Source organism: Nasonia vitripennis (genome assembly GCF_009193385.2).
Source record: "Nasonia vitripennis strain AsymCx chromosome 2 unlocalized genomic scaffold, Nvit_psr_1.1 chr2_random0005, whole genome shotgun sequence".
NCBI classification, from domain to species: Eukaryota; Metazoa; Arthropoda; class Insecta; order Hymenoptera; family Pteromalidae; genus Nasonia; species Nasonia vitripennis.
In genome coordinates, this window is record NW_022279612.1 from 1,036,315 (window position 1) to 1,051,727 (window position 15,413).

At 34.5% G+C, this 15,413-nt stretch overlaps 1 protein-coding gene across 1 annotated transcript in view; it reads left to right on the forward strand.

The window, feature by feature from the left end:
* LOC100115126 (troponin C, isoallergen Bla g 6.0101) overlaps positions 1–15,413 on the forward strand; it is a 330,323-nt gene that overhangs the window by 203,532 nt on the left and 111,378 nt on the right. Inside the window, exon 4 of the mRNA XM_031925117.2 lies at positions 14,544–14,798. Coding sequence (XP_031780977.1) covers positions 14,544–14,798 — 255 coding nt within the window. The remainder of the gene's footprint in view (positions 1–14,543; positions 14,799–15,413) is intronic.

A 15,413-nucleotide genomic window follows, 5' to 3' on the forward strand; every position in this document is an offset into this window, starting at 1 on the left:
AGTTTGTTATACCTCATCTCAACCTCTTTTCCCTCTTTTCTTTCCCTTACTGCGTATTCTCTCAGTTTTTCTTTATTTCGTCTCTCTTTCCAAGTTAGATCATGATCTATGGAAATATCTGACCCCCCTTGCAGCCTTGCCTTTTCTCTCATGAATAATCCTTTTTCATCCCAGTTTCTACATTCCGCCCCTATTCTTTGGATACTCCCATTCTGTGACCACGTCTTCCCTAGCGTAACCTCTATTTGAAGTTTATTCTTTATCCAGTCTTCTACTGTCTTTCTATCTCTTTTCTTCTTTCCACCCTGTGATCATAAAATTGTTATTTTTTCTATCTCTTTCTCCTTCCTCAATTCTCCATTCCATTTCTTCTATCTGTTTTCTATCCCTAACCCTATCGATTCCCATTCCGTTATCTTCTCTCTCCCCGCCTGTCTCTCCCTGCTTCTGTCTCCCCCTTCACTTTTCTCCATTATTTCTATTGTAACGGTTAGTCTTTCCTCGAGAGACTGGATAGTCAGTCGGTTCCAGGATCTGGATAGGGGAAAGGGGCAAAAAAGAGTCTGTTTTTATATTCTTAACAATAATAAAGTATATTTCTAAATTAAACAATAGTATTTGGAATTAGTTGTTAAATCCCGGCTGAAACAGAAATTAATTATGCGTCTCATTAAAAATACTTCGCCTTAACAAGTGAAATTGTTTCAACTAACGCGATTAACAAATTATAAGAATATCTACGCGATTTCGTTACAATAATGTTTCGGCGGGTGCGGCATCGGTGTATCGGTTTGGTGGCGGTATTACGGTTCGGTGGCGGATTTCGAGGTTAGGAATTCATTCTGGACGGTGGAGTCGTGAGCGCACGGCTACGCCGATCCGAATGTGTCTCGTAACAACGATTCCGATCGCTCTGTGTGCGCATGGAAACGGTCAGGATAGTGTCACGGTGTTTTGAGGTTATCCCTCGGATTTGTGGGATCGTGAGCGCACGGCTCCACAAATCTTTGTCGCTCGTCTCATTCTTCTCTTTATCCTGTGTGCACACAGCGATAAAGCGAGTCGTGAGATGTCGGCGTAAGACTGGCTTTGGAGGTTAGGAGTTAACCTCAGATTCACAAGGACCTGAGCGCACGACCTGGAGAATTGCCGGCGGAACTATTGTTACCTCCTCAACCCTGTAGGCTCACAGTGGCAGAGGGAGGCAGCAATGTGTCGGGATGTAGGTTAGGATTTTACGGTGGCACCGGGTGTCTTCCACGTGTGCTCACGTAGACGAGGCTCGATGTCGTTCGGATGTTCCGGGTTGCCTCGTGTGCTCACGATGGCACACTATGGGCGATTTCAGGAAAAGTATTGTCAAAATAAAATTGCGCCTCTCAGGAAAGTGCTAGGGACCTAATGTTTTTTTTAAATGAAGGTTGTACTTCTCAGATATAGGGAAAAATATCAGAATATTGTTTTCTGATGACGTCGAGCCGGGGCACCTATGAAAAGTACGAAATTTTAAGAAAACGATATTTTAGCTACTTGTTAATGCATTAATATGCCATAAAAATGCTGACCTGCTTAAGGATTATCAAGATCTAGCCACGTCAGGCACCACGACCATCGCTTTACTCGATCTCTCTGACCTTCACCACATCGTCACAACCGGACCACCAGCGGTGACCACCAAGGTTTTAAACGAGATGGGCATCGTGCGCATCTCAGATAGTTCATGGGCGAGTTTACGGCTAGTCAAAAAGGCTGACGGCTCTTATCGTATCACTAGCGATTACAGGCAACATAATAGCCAACTGTGCCGGACAGATATCCTCTGCCAGTCATCAAGGATCTATTACTCAAACATTGTGGCGATACCTTCTTCGTCATAAACCTGAAGAAGGCCTTTTATTAAGTGCCAATCGCGCCAGAAGATGCACACAAGATGGCCATCATTACGCCATTCGGCTTATTCGAGTTCACCCAATGGATCGCCTGCTGCGAGACCTACCTTTTGCTTGGGCGTATTTAGACGATCTAATCGTAACCTCCTACGGGAGAGAACAGCATCTGGAGCACCTCAAGACGCTTTTCGCGACTTTCCGAGAGGCACACATCCGCATCAACCAGGATAAGTGTACGCTGGCCAAGAGCGAGGTAACCTACCTCGGATACGTCATCTCTGCAGACGGCTGCAAACCACCAGCAAGCAAAGTCGAAGCCATACAAGCGTCCCCACAACCTGCAGATACGTCACAACTTTGGAACTTTCTCGGGCTTGTAAACTACTACAGGCGCTGTATTCCTGGAGCTGCAGGCTTGCTTGCGCCTCTCAACGACATGCTGAAACTCTTACCGCAGCGGAAAAAACCCTCGCCTCTCATCTGAACCGAAGAAACTCTAGATGCCTTCATCGCCAAGAAAAAAGTACTCGCTGACGCAACGATGACAACTTTTCTGCGCAGCGACGCCCCTCTTCGGCTTCTCACAGACGCTTCGGACGTCGCCATCGGTGCAGCCCTGGAGCAACACACTGTTGATTATTCTCATTTTGCGTTCCATTGGATAAATCAGTACCATCTACGGTGAATTTCTTAGTAAGACTTAACGCTATTTCTAAAATTTCAACATCATTTTGGGCGAAGCCACATACCTCTCTTGCTCGTCTATATTTAGTAGATATAGAGTAATCTGATATTATGGTATATCTTCCACCATTGGAACTTCTTCTGGCTTTTCTTCTTCTGGCTTTCGTCCGCCCATCTTATGAATTATAACGATATATGATTTTGTGAATAGCGTGTATGATCTTCAATAAATTTAACATATACAGGGGGTATGCCGAAAAAAAATTGATTCTATCCTTCTGCAAGGAAAAATTTTTAAGATGAATTTTTAAATTTGCGTATCTTTTTTAAAATAGAAATTTTGGCATTTCTTCGTTTTTGTCTTTTTTTGTGTACAAGTAATTATATGATATCACTCACGATTTATTCTCATAATTTTTGCACCTAATTTTAATAAAAAAAAATATATATATTTTTGGAAAGATGTGCATTAATTTGTCGGAATTTCTACTGTGATGAAACTGTGATCTCATTTAATTTATTTATTTCAAGTAAGTATTTATCGCATGCCACAGAAATTTATCGAAAAAATGCCACAATAATGAGTTTTATCAAAATCTTAGCCTAATTCTGTGAATTTACGGCAAAACGACTTTAATTAATTTTTTGTAGTTTTAGATATTAGCAAATTTAATTTTTTTTTTTTTTTTTTTTTGTAATATGTTTCAAGTCATTTTAGTTTTGAGCCACAGAATCATTTTCTTTTATTATCTTTGGCGACAGATTCTAATTTTTCAATATTTTAAAACTTACCGTTTGAACAATTTCGTAACTGAAATAACACTTGCTATTTAAAAATAACACTTTATAAAAATTACACTTTGTAAACAATAATACTTTGTAAAAAACAACACCTTGTGAAAAATAACATTTGCTTGCTTTTCAAAACTAGTATTTACATAAATATATATTCTTTAATTAGTTATGGGAAACAACGTCTTCTGTTAAAGTAGTGCATAGAGTATATAGATTTTATGCGCAATTTTTTAAAATGATTTTTCTTTTTGTAATATTTAAATAATGTCAATTTTCGATTAATATAAAATTATTATGAATGCATATAAAAATAATATAAATATTATATAATATATTTTTATGTACGTTCATAATATTTAAATGATCAAAACATGACAATATTAAATATTACAAAGAGAAAAATCATTTTAGAAAATTGAGCATGAACTCCATATACTCTATACACTACGATAACATTTGATAAAATAATGACAAATAATTAAAAATAATAACAAATAAGATCATTTATCACTATATCCATTTCCAAATAAAAATTAGATATAAATTAATAATAATCAATAATAATTAAGAAATTAAACGAAAACAAAATTCTTTTAGAAGATATAAAAAAACAAATAATTGCAAATAATAACAGAAAAATTTATATAATTGTGCCTATTAGTATTTTTTGTTATATCCTAATATTTCCTATTATCTGATATTATCTATATAAAGTAATGGTAAGTGGTACTTATATCACATAGTTATTATTTCGTTGCTAATTGTTACTATATAACGTGTAAATACTATAGCGTTAACATGTAATGTAATACTCTAGGTTACATAATTATATATATGTATATATATATATATATATATATATATATATATATATATAACAATTTATGTACGTTATATGTGGTGAGAATAATAATATTTTATTTTATCAACAATTTTATGTGTGTTAACTTTGAAATCTTTCATGCTACAGAATGAAACTTCTCAGATTTAAAATTCCTGTAGGTTAGAATACTTTAAAATAACATGTTTTCTTGTTTATATAGTGCCGTATTATTAGAATATAATATTCGAAGCTAATCAAATTAGAGGTCCCTGATTTATGATAATTTTAAGTTCCGGATTCACGTTTCTTAGTACAATATGTCGAAATAGATGAATTTTTAGGTTATGTAGGTAAAAAAAATCATTCATTAATTAAAAAAATAGTATATGATTGTCTCAAAAATGCCCAATTATTTTAAAATGCATTTTTATGGCATATTAATGCATTAACAAGTAGCTAAAATATCGTTTTCTTAAAATTTCGTACTTTTCATAGGTGCCCCGGCTCGACATCGTCAGAAAACAATATTCTGATATTTTTCCCTATATCTGAGAAGTACAACCTTCATTTTAAAGAAAAATTAGGTCCCTAGTACTTTCGCCCATAGTGTGGCAATTCGGAGTTTCGGATTTCGGTTCGTCTACTAGATCGTGGGCTCACGAGACGATTTCGCCAGCATGGGTCTATCTCTCGCTTTTCTTTCTAGTAACAGCAAAACTCCGCACTAGCGTTTATTGGTGGACAACTCAAAATTTCTTTTTATGTATTTTCTTTTTATGCTCCTTGCTTCATTACGATTAAATATGATAAACTTGACTTTGTTTGATTGATCTCAGTTCTTTTCTATCTGTAATTTCGTTGCGGAATATATCAAACTCGCCTAACCTTTTACTTTTTCAAAAGCATTATTCAAAATTTTTTTAGAGATACTAATTTACGTAAATTTCTGTCTAGAACGTCATTTCCAGTTAAATTTATTCAAATTTCTCCAATTCTAATTGAAATTTTTTTAACTGTCACATAAGTCCTAACGTCTAAGAATATTCTTACCGTTTTATTTTTTTTCTTTAGTGCATCAATATTGCAACATTTTAATGTAAAGATGAAATATTGCACTTTCCGGATTTTTCAGGGAATTTTTCTGGACTTCTTCGAATTTTGGTCTTCCTGGACTTTAAACGCTGATAATATACTTATGATTATAAACAAGATTTCTTGGTGGTTAAACTTGGTGTAAGTTTAAAGGTAGCACCATATATCATTTACCATAATTATAATGGGTTAACCTCAGGATCATCCTGACATCTGGACATCATCTACGAAAATGAAAATTGTTTCGGTACATTTGTTGTATACTTACAATAGTGCGTTGCATCATAGACTATGTCTCGTCATCTGGGAGGTGATTTTGACACCTGGACATCGTCTACAGGAAGTGAAAATTTATTTTAGTATATTTATTGTATACTTAGTGCGTTGCATGATAGACCATGTCTCGCCATCCGGGAGGTGACTTTGACACCTTGATATCGCCTGCTAAAAAATGTGTAACCTAATTAGGGGCTAATTTTATCGTGTAGAATACACGAAGAGAATTGTTTATTGTTTACCAACCTAAAAAACTGGACAAGTGAACATTTACCAGTGATTTTCGTTTTAGGTATAAAATATACCAATTTTATCAAGACTCAATATATACAATAATGAAAAACAATAAATAACATTTAAAAAAAAGGAAATGTATTAAAAACCAGTAGTTTTACAGAGTATTAGTATAACTTATTGTTAAAAAACATATATCGATACAGACTGTTTTTTAGTTTGTAAGAATTTAGTATTAAAGTAGTCTAATTTCTTTATACATATATACTGGTGGGGCTTCGTCCCTCTGCTCGCCAACCCCCCATTTTTAGAATTAGTTAGAGTTAAAAATCAAACATATACATTAGAACTAACTAATAAGAAATTGATGGAAGGATAACTTAAACTTAAACTGTAAAAATAAAGTTATACATTGTATTTAGGGAAGAAGATTGTAAAATATCAGTTTATTCAACTGTTGTAAGAACTTTACTTAGTACATTGAATTTTCTTAGTATACAAAATAAATTAAATTTTTATTCGGTTTTGTCACTTGCAGTTTCTTTCTACGGTCGAAACATGCTACGCAGGGAATTGACTCTATTAGTCTCTATCATGTATCTAACTATAATTACAGTCCATTAGTCATTTTAACTGTTAATTTATTAACAATTTTTTAAATATATTTATTGTAATATGTGAATTTATACAGTCGTAATATATAAAAAAGGTACTCGTCGCGCCATCTACTGGTTGACGACGATTTCGTGCAACGAGTCAAGCTCGAACAAACGCAAGCATAGTGCGTATGCCTCGCGTATATACTCTAAGCGCATACTATACTGTACTATACTCTCTCTCTCTCTCTCTCTCTTGCCTGTTAGACACCGAGCTGAACGGATGTACTGCTGACTCGTGGCTTATGACACTTACTTTCAACAATATATTTACAATTATTATTAACCTCACAGTGTCTTTATTTATCCACTACTCCAACAATATTAAAGTTAAAAATTCTACTGTCGAAACATGCTGCGCAGGGAATTGACTCCGTTAGTTCCTATCATGTAACTAAAATTACTGTTCATTAATCATTTTAACTTTGTAATTGATTTTAATATAGACTAAGGGAGTCAATTTCCCACACGATAGACTATGTTAACTCTATACTTTTATTTTGAAAGCTAAAAATTCACCCTTGATTATTCATTGGGGCGGTTATGGATGAATACTAAACGGTTTTTTTCTAAGATTATTGCATACAAATTCTAATTGATGAAAATGGATTAGTTATAATCATATTGTTTTTGAATGAATTAACTTAAGAACAAAATTCATTTTTATCAACAACCATATAATTTTACTAATAGTTTCATATAATTTCCTGACATGATCAAATATACAATATTTTTATGCAACAAATTTAAAAAATCAATGCGCCTGAAGTACATTGTATTATGACTTTAATATAATGTGCTTCTGACAGTACTAGTTATGTGGTGTGGAAGGCTGTCGACCAAAATTTTGAACTAAAAACATTTTCGAAATTTATACAAAAAGTAGTTGTTATCATACTTTACTGTTCCGTGGAAACTGTAATAATTTATCAGTACTGTTGTAAAAATCGGTAAAAGGTGTGAAGCTGTGTGGTGCTCTGGGGGAGTTGCTGGCGGGGGTTGTGGGGGGCTTTTATATTTTGAAAAATAACGTAAAAATGTATGATTTTTACGTTATTCGGTGAGGGAGGGGCACTGTGGGGGGGGGGGGGGAGCTGCGGGTGGTGCGGGGAAGGGGGAAGGGTATCTCCCAAATAAATATATAATATAGGTAGATATTTTTCTTTTTCTTTAATCTGTATACACCCGTCTTGCGATCAGGTAAAAATGTTTTCCTCTTCGAGTTTTCGGGTATTAGTTATACTACTGTAAAATTACTCGTTTCAATAAATAAATAAAATAAATGAAAATAAAATATGTGTACACTTATATTAAATCAATAGCTATCACTAAACGATTAAATTAAAATAATAAATATTGTTTATAGTATAATAACGTACGCAGTTGACCTTGCCGGCTGTCATGCAACTACGCGCCCTACGAAACATATCTTTATTTATTAAAAACTTGTTGATGTATATAATAATGTGTGCACAGTATAACAAAAGCTTACAATTATGGAAAAATTTGGTACAAGATTTGTCGAGAATGCGCTTTCCCGCCGCGTGGCAGGGGGAACGTAGGTAAACAGTGTGTCTCTCTCAGCTGTTCGATACTAATTCGCGCGAGTCGAGATTTCCGTCGTGTTTATATAGCACGAAACAGTGAGAAGAGAGTCGAGCGGACGTGTTGACAATTTCTTCCGCTATTGACGTCAGAGCATGACTTATGTTTGTTTTCTTTTCAGTTGGTGTATAAGATGCGTGTATACTGTATTTAAAGTTTGTGTGTCTTCCTTCTTATTAATACCGTTTTCTTGTAAGTGTATATGTAACATTTCGGAAACTAGTCTTTTATTTAAATTGATCTCTGTCTTTAATGTGGTAATTTTCGAAATTGAAAGTATGATTTAAATTGTTGATGTGATCGGAAATTATAGTATTCTTCGATTTTTTGTCTTCATTTATACGTACACATACATTCCTTTTTGTTTGGCCTACATACGTAGCAGAGCAATCATTACATTCAAGTTTGTAGACAGCGTTGTTTTCTAGATCTTTATCTTTCTTGTCTTTGCCTTTTATAATGATGTTTTTCATTTGGCTATTTATTTTCGGCACAGTTTCGATGTTAAGGGCCTTGAATGCATGACTGATCTACTCGTAAAAACCGTGCATATAGGGTAGGCTTACAATATTACGTTTTTCATTACTGCTAATCTGTTGCCTTGACAATGTGTTTGATGTTATCGTTGACTTTCTTTTTTGTATATATTTATTAACAATGGCGGGTAGATAATGATTTTCGTACAGTAAGTTTTTGACGTTTTGAATATTCTTATTGTGAAATTTCTTGTTAGATAATTTTATCACTCTATCGACAAGATTGTACACCCCAAGTGGAAATAAAAAATGTAATAAAGTGTAATAGAATATAAGAAAATATAACAAATCGTACCATTTTGTACACTTATGTTGGATTTCGAACCTTTTTTACGTTTTATTACAGTTTGCTACATTTTATTACATTTTGTTACGTTTTATTACAATTTATTACAAATCCATTGATCCAGGATTTCATGGGGGTCGCTTCTTTGAAACGACAAATGTAACAATACGTAAAAAAGTATAACAAAATGTAAAAAATTGTCTGGAAGCGTAATATTATATAAGAAAATGGCGACTTTTTTATTTTCTTACTTCTGCTTACATCCTTTTACTTTTTCTTACAATTTTGTATGTATTGTTACATTTGATTATAAAATTAATAATTAAAAAAATATATTGACTATATTAGGCGGTAAAATAACATATGTAATAAAATGTAAAAAAAAGTTAACAAATCTGAAAATGTAAGAAAGTGTACAAAAACGTATGAGAAAAAGGTCCGAAATCCAACAAAAAGGTACAGTTTCTTATATTTTCTTACATTTTTTACGTTTTATTACAATTTATTACAATTTATTACATTTTTTTTCCACTAGGGACCATGGCGATTTTTTGAGACGTAGAATGTTGTGATGTGTAATTTAAAAATCTGCCGGAGAAGGTCGGTTTGGTGTACCAATCAGTTACTAATTTACCTTTATCTTGAATCAATAGAACATCTAGAAAACTTATGGAGTTATCGATCTCAGTCCCGTGAGTAAATTGTAATCTACTGTAATAAGAATTGAATGTTTGTAATATTTCGTCGACTTTGTCATTCAGTACACATTTAATAATGTCGTCGACATCTCGGTAAAAGAATGTTGGTTTGAACGATAGTTTAGACAGGCAGTCCGTTTCGAGATTATCCATGACTATGTCAGCGAAGAAACTCGAAATAGGAGAGCCCATTGGTGTGCCGAATAGCTGTTCATAAAATTTGCCATTGAATTGAAAGAATGCATTTTCCATAAGTGATTCACAAGCTAACAAGATTTCGCTGAGAGGTATTTCGGATTTTTGTACAATTTGTATATATCTTTTTTCGATGCTCTTCTTGACTAATGATTTGTCAATGTTGGTATATAGTGATTTTACATCGAGGCTGATTAAGCGGTGGTTCGGTGGGACTACTATGTTTTTAATTTTTTCAATTTTTTAATTAAATCATAGCTGTTTTCTACGTATGAGTTGGGTTTTTTAATGCTATTTTGTAATATTCTAAGGATAAGAAATACGTAGGTGAGCCTATTGTTGAGATAACAGGTCATAAAGCAATTTTTTTTTTGTGAATTTTAGGTAGTCCATAACATTTTGGCAAGGTAGCGTCTGTTTGTGTGAATTTAAATTTACTGTATTTTTCCCCGGAAAAGCCATTAGTGTTCCAATTGTTCATAAATTTTTTGACTTTGTTTTAGATTTTTAATAATGGATTTTTTGCTATTTCAGTGTATGTATTTTTGTCTAACAATTGTAGTTCCATTTTTTCGATGTAATCGGATCTTAGCATCGCAACGGTCACATTGCCTTTATCGGCTAACGTGAACATGATGTTTTTGTTATTTTTAATAAAAAGTTTCTTGTAATTTTTTCTTAAAAATTGTATTTTCTATTTTTGTGTGCTTAGTTTTGTGTAATTTTTTTTATCAGTATATTTCGTATGTTATTAGCGGTTTTATCCGGTAAGTTATTGTAAGTAATCAAGTTTTCTATATTTTTTATGCATTCGATTCTTTTTGTGTCATCAAGTTCACTTTTTGGATTAAATTTTCGTTCTAATGACGTAACAAATTGTACAGCAATTGGTATTTCTATATCGGTGAGATTTTTAAACCATTTTTCGCAATTCGATTCGGTGTTCGTAGTTCAAATTCAAGTTAACAATAATTGATAAGTATGCAAAAATCCTCAATTTCTAAGTTCAGGATTTTACTTTGGAGATTTTAAATAAGTTTACTGAATTTACGTTTACCCGAATCGCTACGAAAATTATAATGGCTTACTTGCGATGTTGGTGACGTGTGTAGGCTGAGTGTCGTGCGTTCTGCATTGAAGTAGAAACTGTTGTTGTGATCTGATGGCACTCGTCAAGTTCTGTTGTAGGGAAGCCCATCTCTTCAAAAAATGTCGAGCGTCATATCCATAATTTCTCTTGATATTGTCGAAGAAAGAGTTAGTGGATAAGACCGGTGAAGACCCACGGTCCATAACAACAATATTTTTAGAGTAAATAGTTTTTCTCTGACTAATGTTGTCCCTCGGTGGTGATCAAGAATATTGGTTTGTCTGTATCAATCTTCCTGAGGCAGGTTGTTTGGTGAGAAAGGAGAGAAAAACTTTTAAGTCGGACAATGCTCTCATCAGGCGACTAATATGAAAAATTGTATTTATCAAAAACTTGTTGATGTATGTATATGTATAATAATGTGTGTACAGTATAACAAAAACTTAGTTTCTGCGCGAATTAGTATCGAACAGCTGAGAGAGACACACTGTTTACCTACGTTCCCCCTGTCACGCGGCGGGGAAGCGCCTTCTCGACAAATCTTGTACCAAATTTCTCCATAATTGTAAGCTTTTGTTATACTGTGCACACATTATTATATACATCAACAAGTTTTTAATAAATACAATTTTTCACATCAGTCTCCTGATGAGGGCGGCATATAAATTCTTGTACCAGGCGACTGCACATCAATCAATTGCTTCACAACAAAGCACATCACTTTTAAGAGAGGATTCGTCTCATCGTCAGATCGCGATGTAAAGAACATCTAAAAAACTATGACCGTCACCATGACGAACATTTCGCAATTTCCCATTTATCGTCTATGGTGATGTAGTTATGTCTTAATGTAAAATTTAGTCCTTTTTCTCTAATATTTTGTCGGTCGTAAATAAAATCTAATTCCTTCGGTATTATGTCTAATACATCAAATCGCATCAAAATAAATGTATTTTTTCAATAACTACATAATATTACTCAATAACAAAACATTCTTGAAATATAATTTCATTTTAAATAATAAGTATTAAGCTTTAATGTTATGATGTCATTACTTCTGATTTTAAAATAAAATTATATTTTAATACTGGTATATTATTTTATTATTTTTTTTATGTGTATTTCTATTATTTGTAACAGGCTGTACTTTTTCAATGAATCAAGCGCTAAACAATAAGATCGCGCTCCCTTGATGCGGCAGAGAATTCCTCGACGCGTGCGAAATACCCTCGTTGCATGCAGCTATCACAGCTGCTTTGTGTTGCTGAGTCTACGCACCGCCTGGTGCGTGCACGGCTGCTCAACTGCGTTAAATAATTGTAAATAACGCCTGCAGAGGCGGCGCGGTAATCGCAGGAAGGAACTAGGATCAAACGAGCGAGATTAATAAATAACGTAGAAATGACGTAAAATCAGACTAGGTTATATTAAATAATCGCAATAAAAGTAAGCTTACAAAAACAGAAATAATAGTATGCGAGTCGCCAACAACTTTGCGACTCGCCGCGACACCAGGATATTCGTATCCGTGAACGCGTATATCGCGAGAAGGTCGCTCGCGCCGAATCACCCTCGCGTGGATCATACACACTTACACTCACGCGATCACATTCACTGCGCGTTTCACAAACCTTATCACTCTCGTTAGTGACGTTCCTGATCTCAGACAGATACTTCACTCGCACGCTGTACTGGACCGCTTGGCATAAGGATCAGAATCACCCGGGTTCCACGTCACACTCACACACTCTTCACTGGCTGAGCACAGCACACCGAGTTATCAGACTTGTCGAGCTAACGAGCGAAGTCGCGTGTTGATACTTTCGGAGCTGAGAGCTATCTGAGCGCGCACCTGAAGGATTAGCCCGCAATCTAGAATTTTCTCTCTCGATGTCTACTTTAAGCAGCAGCCTTCTAGAGACATAAGGCAAGCAAATAGCATTCACCAGCCTCTAATTCTGCCAAAACGCAACGAGTGAGTGAGAGAAAGCTATCTAAGTACGTAGCTTGTGGAACAATAAATGAAACTTGATCCGAGCGTGCGTGTACTGCTGATAGCTGCATGTCGCACGTTCAAAAATTTTCTCTCTCTCGATGTTGACCTTGAGCAGCCTCCTGAAGATAGCTGGGAGTACGCTGCCCGGAATGTGCTACGCGAAACCACCCTGTATATGAGAACATTTTTTAATGCAGCATTAAAAAGCTGTGTATCGACGCTGTAAAATGCAGCAAGCATACATTAGCCGTTGAGGTATCTCCGCTAAAACGTGTAGCATGCGTGCGAGAGAGAGAGAGAGAGAGAGAGAGAGAGAGAGAGAGAGAGAGAGAGAGAGAGAGATAGCTCAATAACATACAAAATCAAAGTGCATACACATGCTGTAACTTGATCCGCGTACAACGCGGCTACATGCTCCGCGCCAGTATGCTAAAATATTCTAATGCATAATATTCTGCCTTGTTGCGGCTTGACATTGATAAAGCATTGAAAATGAGTAGTAAAATGTCAGCAAAACTTTATCTTAATGCACACTACAATGCGTATTAGTACGTTAATATATTACAGTATGTTATTATTTAATAATTAAATGATGAGGTACATATTATACTTACCAAGTATGCTTTACGCGTGTAGAGCGAGCGTTTTTAGGACGGTATATCGACGGTTGGCAGGATGAACCAGTTAGTTCAACGGAGTTTTCGGATACAAGATAATTTAAAACAAAATTTGAGAAAGCAGGTATTAAAAATATTACTTAACAAACAAGGTATCCTGGAGATTAAGTTAAAGAATCAGGTATTTCAGGAAATGAATTCGAAAAGCAGATTCAATTTTTAAGTGAAAGAACCATCTATCTCTGTTAGCTAGTTAAAAAAGCGTTCATCCCTTAATAACCAGACATCCCGAGCGGCGTATAAGTATAAATACTTAGTCAAGCAGAGTTTGAAAGTCACCGCTGTTCTTATGCAGAATTAAGAGGATGTGGGACTTGCTTTATTGCATAACTAAACAAAACTACCTCAAAAGTCCATGTGTATTGCTGAAATATGGCTTCCTGTCCTTTACGAGACGAATATATGAGGACGCAAATAAAAAGAAAATCAGTCTTGTATCTGTATGTATAAGCTTATATCTAGGACGTGGCAAAAATACCTAGGCGTTTGGTAATTAATCTTGTGTGTATAAATTTAGACGTCGACTTCATTATTTTCTATGCCATTCGAGCAGGTGAAGAATAAGAAGTTTATTGAGATTGGGGTAAAAAGCGCAGAAAATATAAGTCGCCCAGGATGCTTTTTCAACTAGTTGACAGAGCTAATTGGTTCCTCTACTCAAAAATAGAATCTGGTTTCTGAATGCATTCCCTGAGATAACTGGTTTCCAAACGCATTTCCTGATATAACTCGTTCTGTAACTCACTCTCCAGGATACCATATTTCTTGAGTTATTTTCTCAAATACGTGCTCTCTAGAATCTTGTTTTAAAATACCTGGTTATCGAAGTCTCCGCTGAACTAGTTGGTTTATCCTCCCAACCGTCAATAAAGTATGTTATATATAGAATCGTATACGAAGTTTGGACTTAACATAATTACGATGTATGAAATTCAATTTGTTTCAGCTAGTTCTCTTAATTAATACTTTAACAATTTTCTTGTTTATTTATTAATGATGTGATTCATTTAGGAAGAAAAGAAATAAGATTCGATTCGTTTTGCAACCTTGCTGCTAGATTTCTTGAAGATGATGCTGATGCTGAAGCTGTACAAGCTGAATTAAGGGAAGCTTTTAGACTTTATGATAAAGAGGGAAATGGATACATAACGACAGAAGTTTTTCGTGATATTCTTCACGAATTAGATGACAATTTAACACCGGAAGAACTTGATATGATGATAGATGAAATTGACGCTGATGGATCAGGAACATTGGATTTTGATGGTAATATTTAGGAAAAATTGAATATAATGCTTAGTTATTCTTAAAATTAATAATTTTTCTATTAAGGGGACGGATACACCTTAAATAGTCAGAAAATGAAAAATTCAATTTTTGTTTATATTTTTCCCAAATTATTTAAAAAATGAATTAAACTATTAAATATATTCAGGTTAATGTAAGAAACATAAAACCATGTTTATATGTGCTATATTATAAGGTACGACATTTCTTTCAAAATTCAGAATTTCCATTTTTCAGCTACTGCAGACTTACTTAAGATTTGGGCTTCGAAGGGCACTTTTATACTAATAGATATGCTTCAAACACGTATAGTTTCCAGATAAGTATGGGGTTTTACAAAAAATTATTATTTAAAAAAGTTGTCTGGATATTAACATAAAATTTGTTACTTTTTAAAGTGTTTAATAGTACATTACGATACGTGTGACTTAAATGATTATTTTTACACGGCGCAGTAAGCACCTGAGCGCAGCAAGGGCGCTAAGCACCGTGTAAAACTGAACCATTTAAGTCAAGAGTATCGTATAAAATTTTATAGCTCAGACTGCTAAAGTCCGCAAGTCTCGCTACGCGCTACGCTCGTGTGCTAACCTC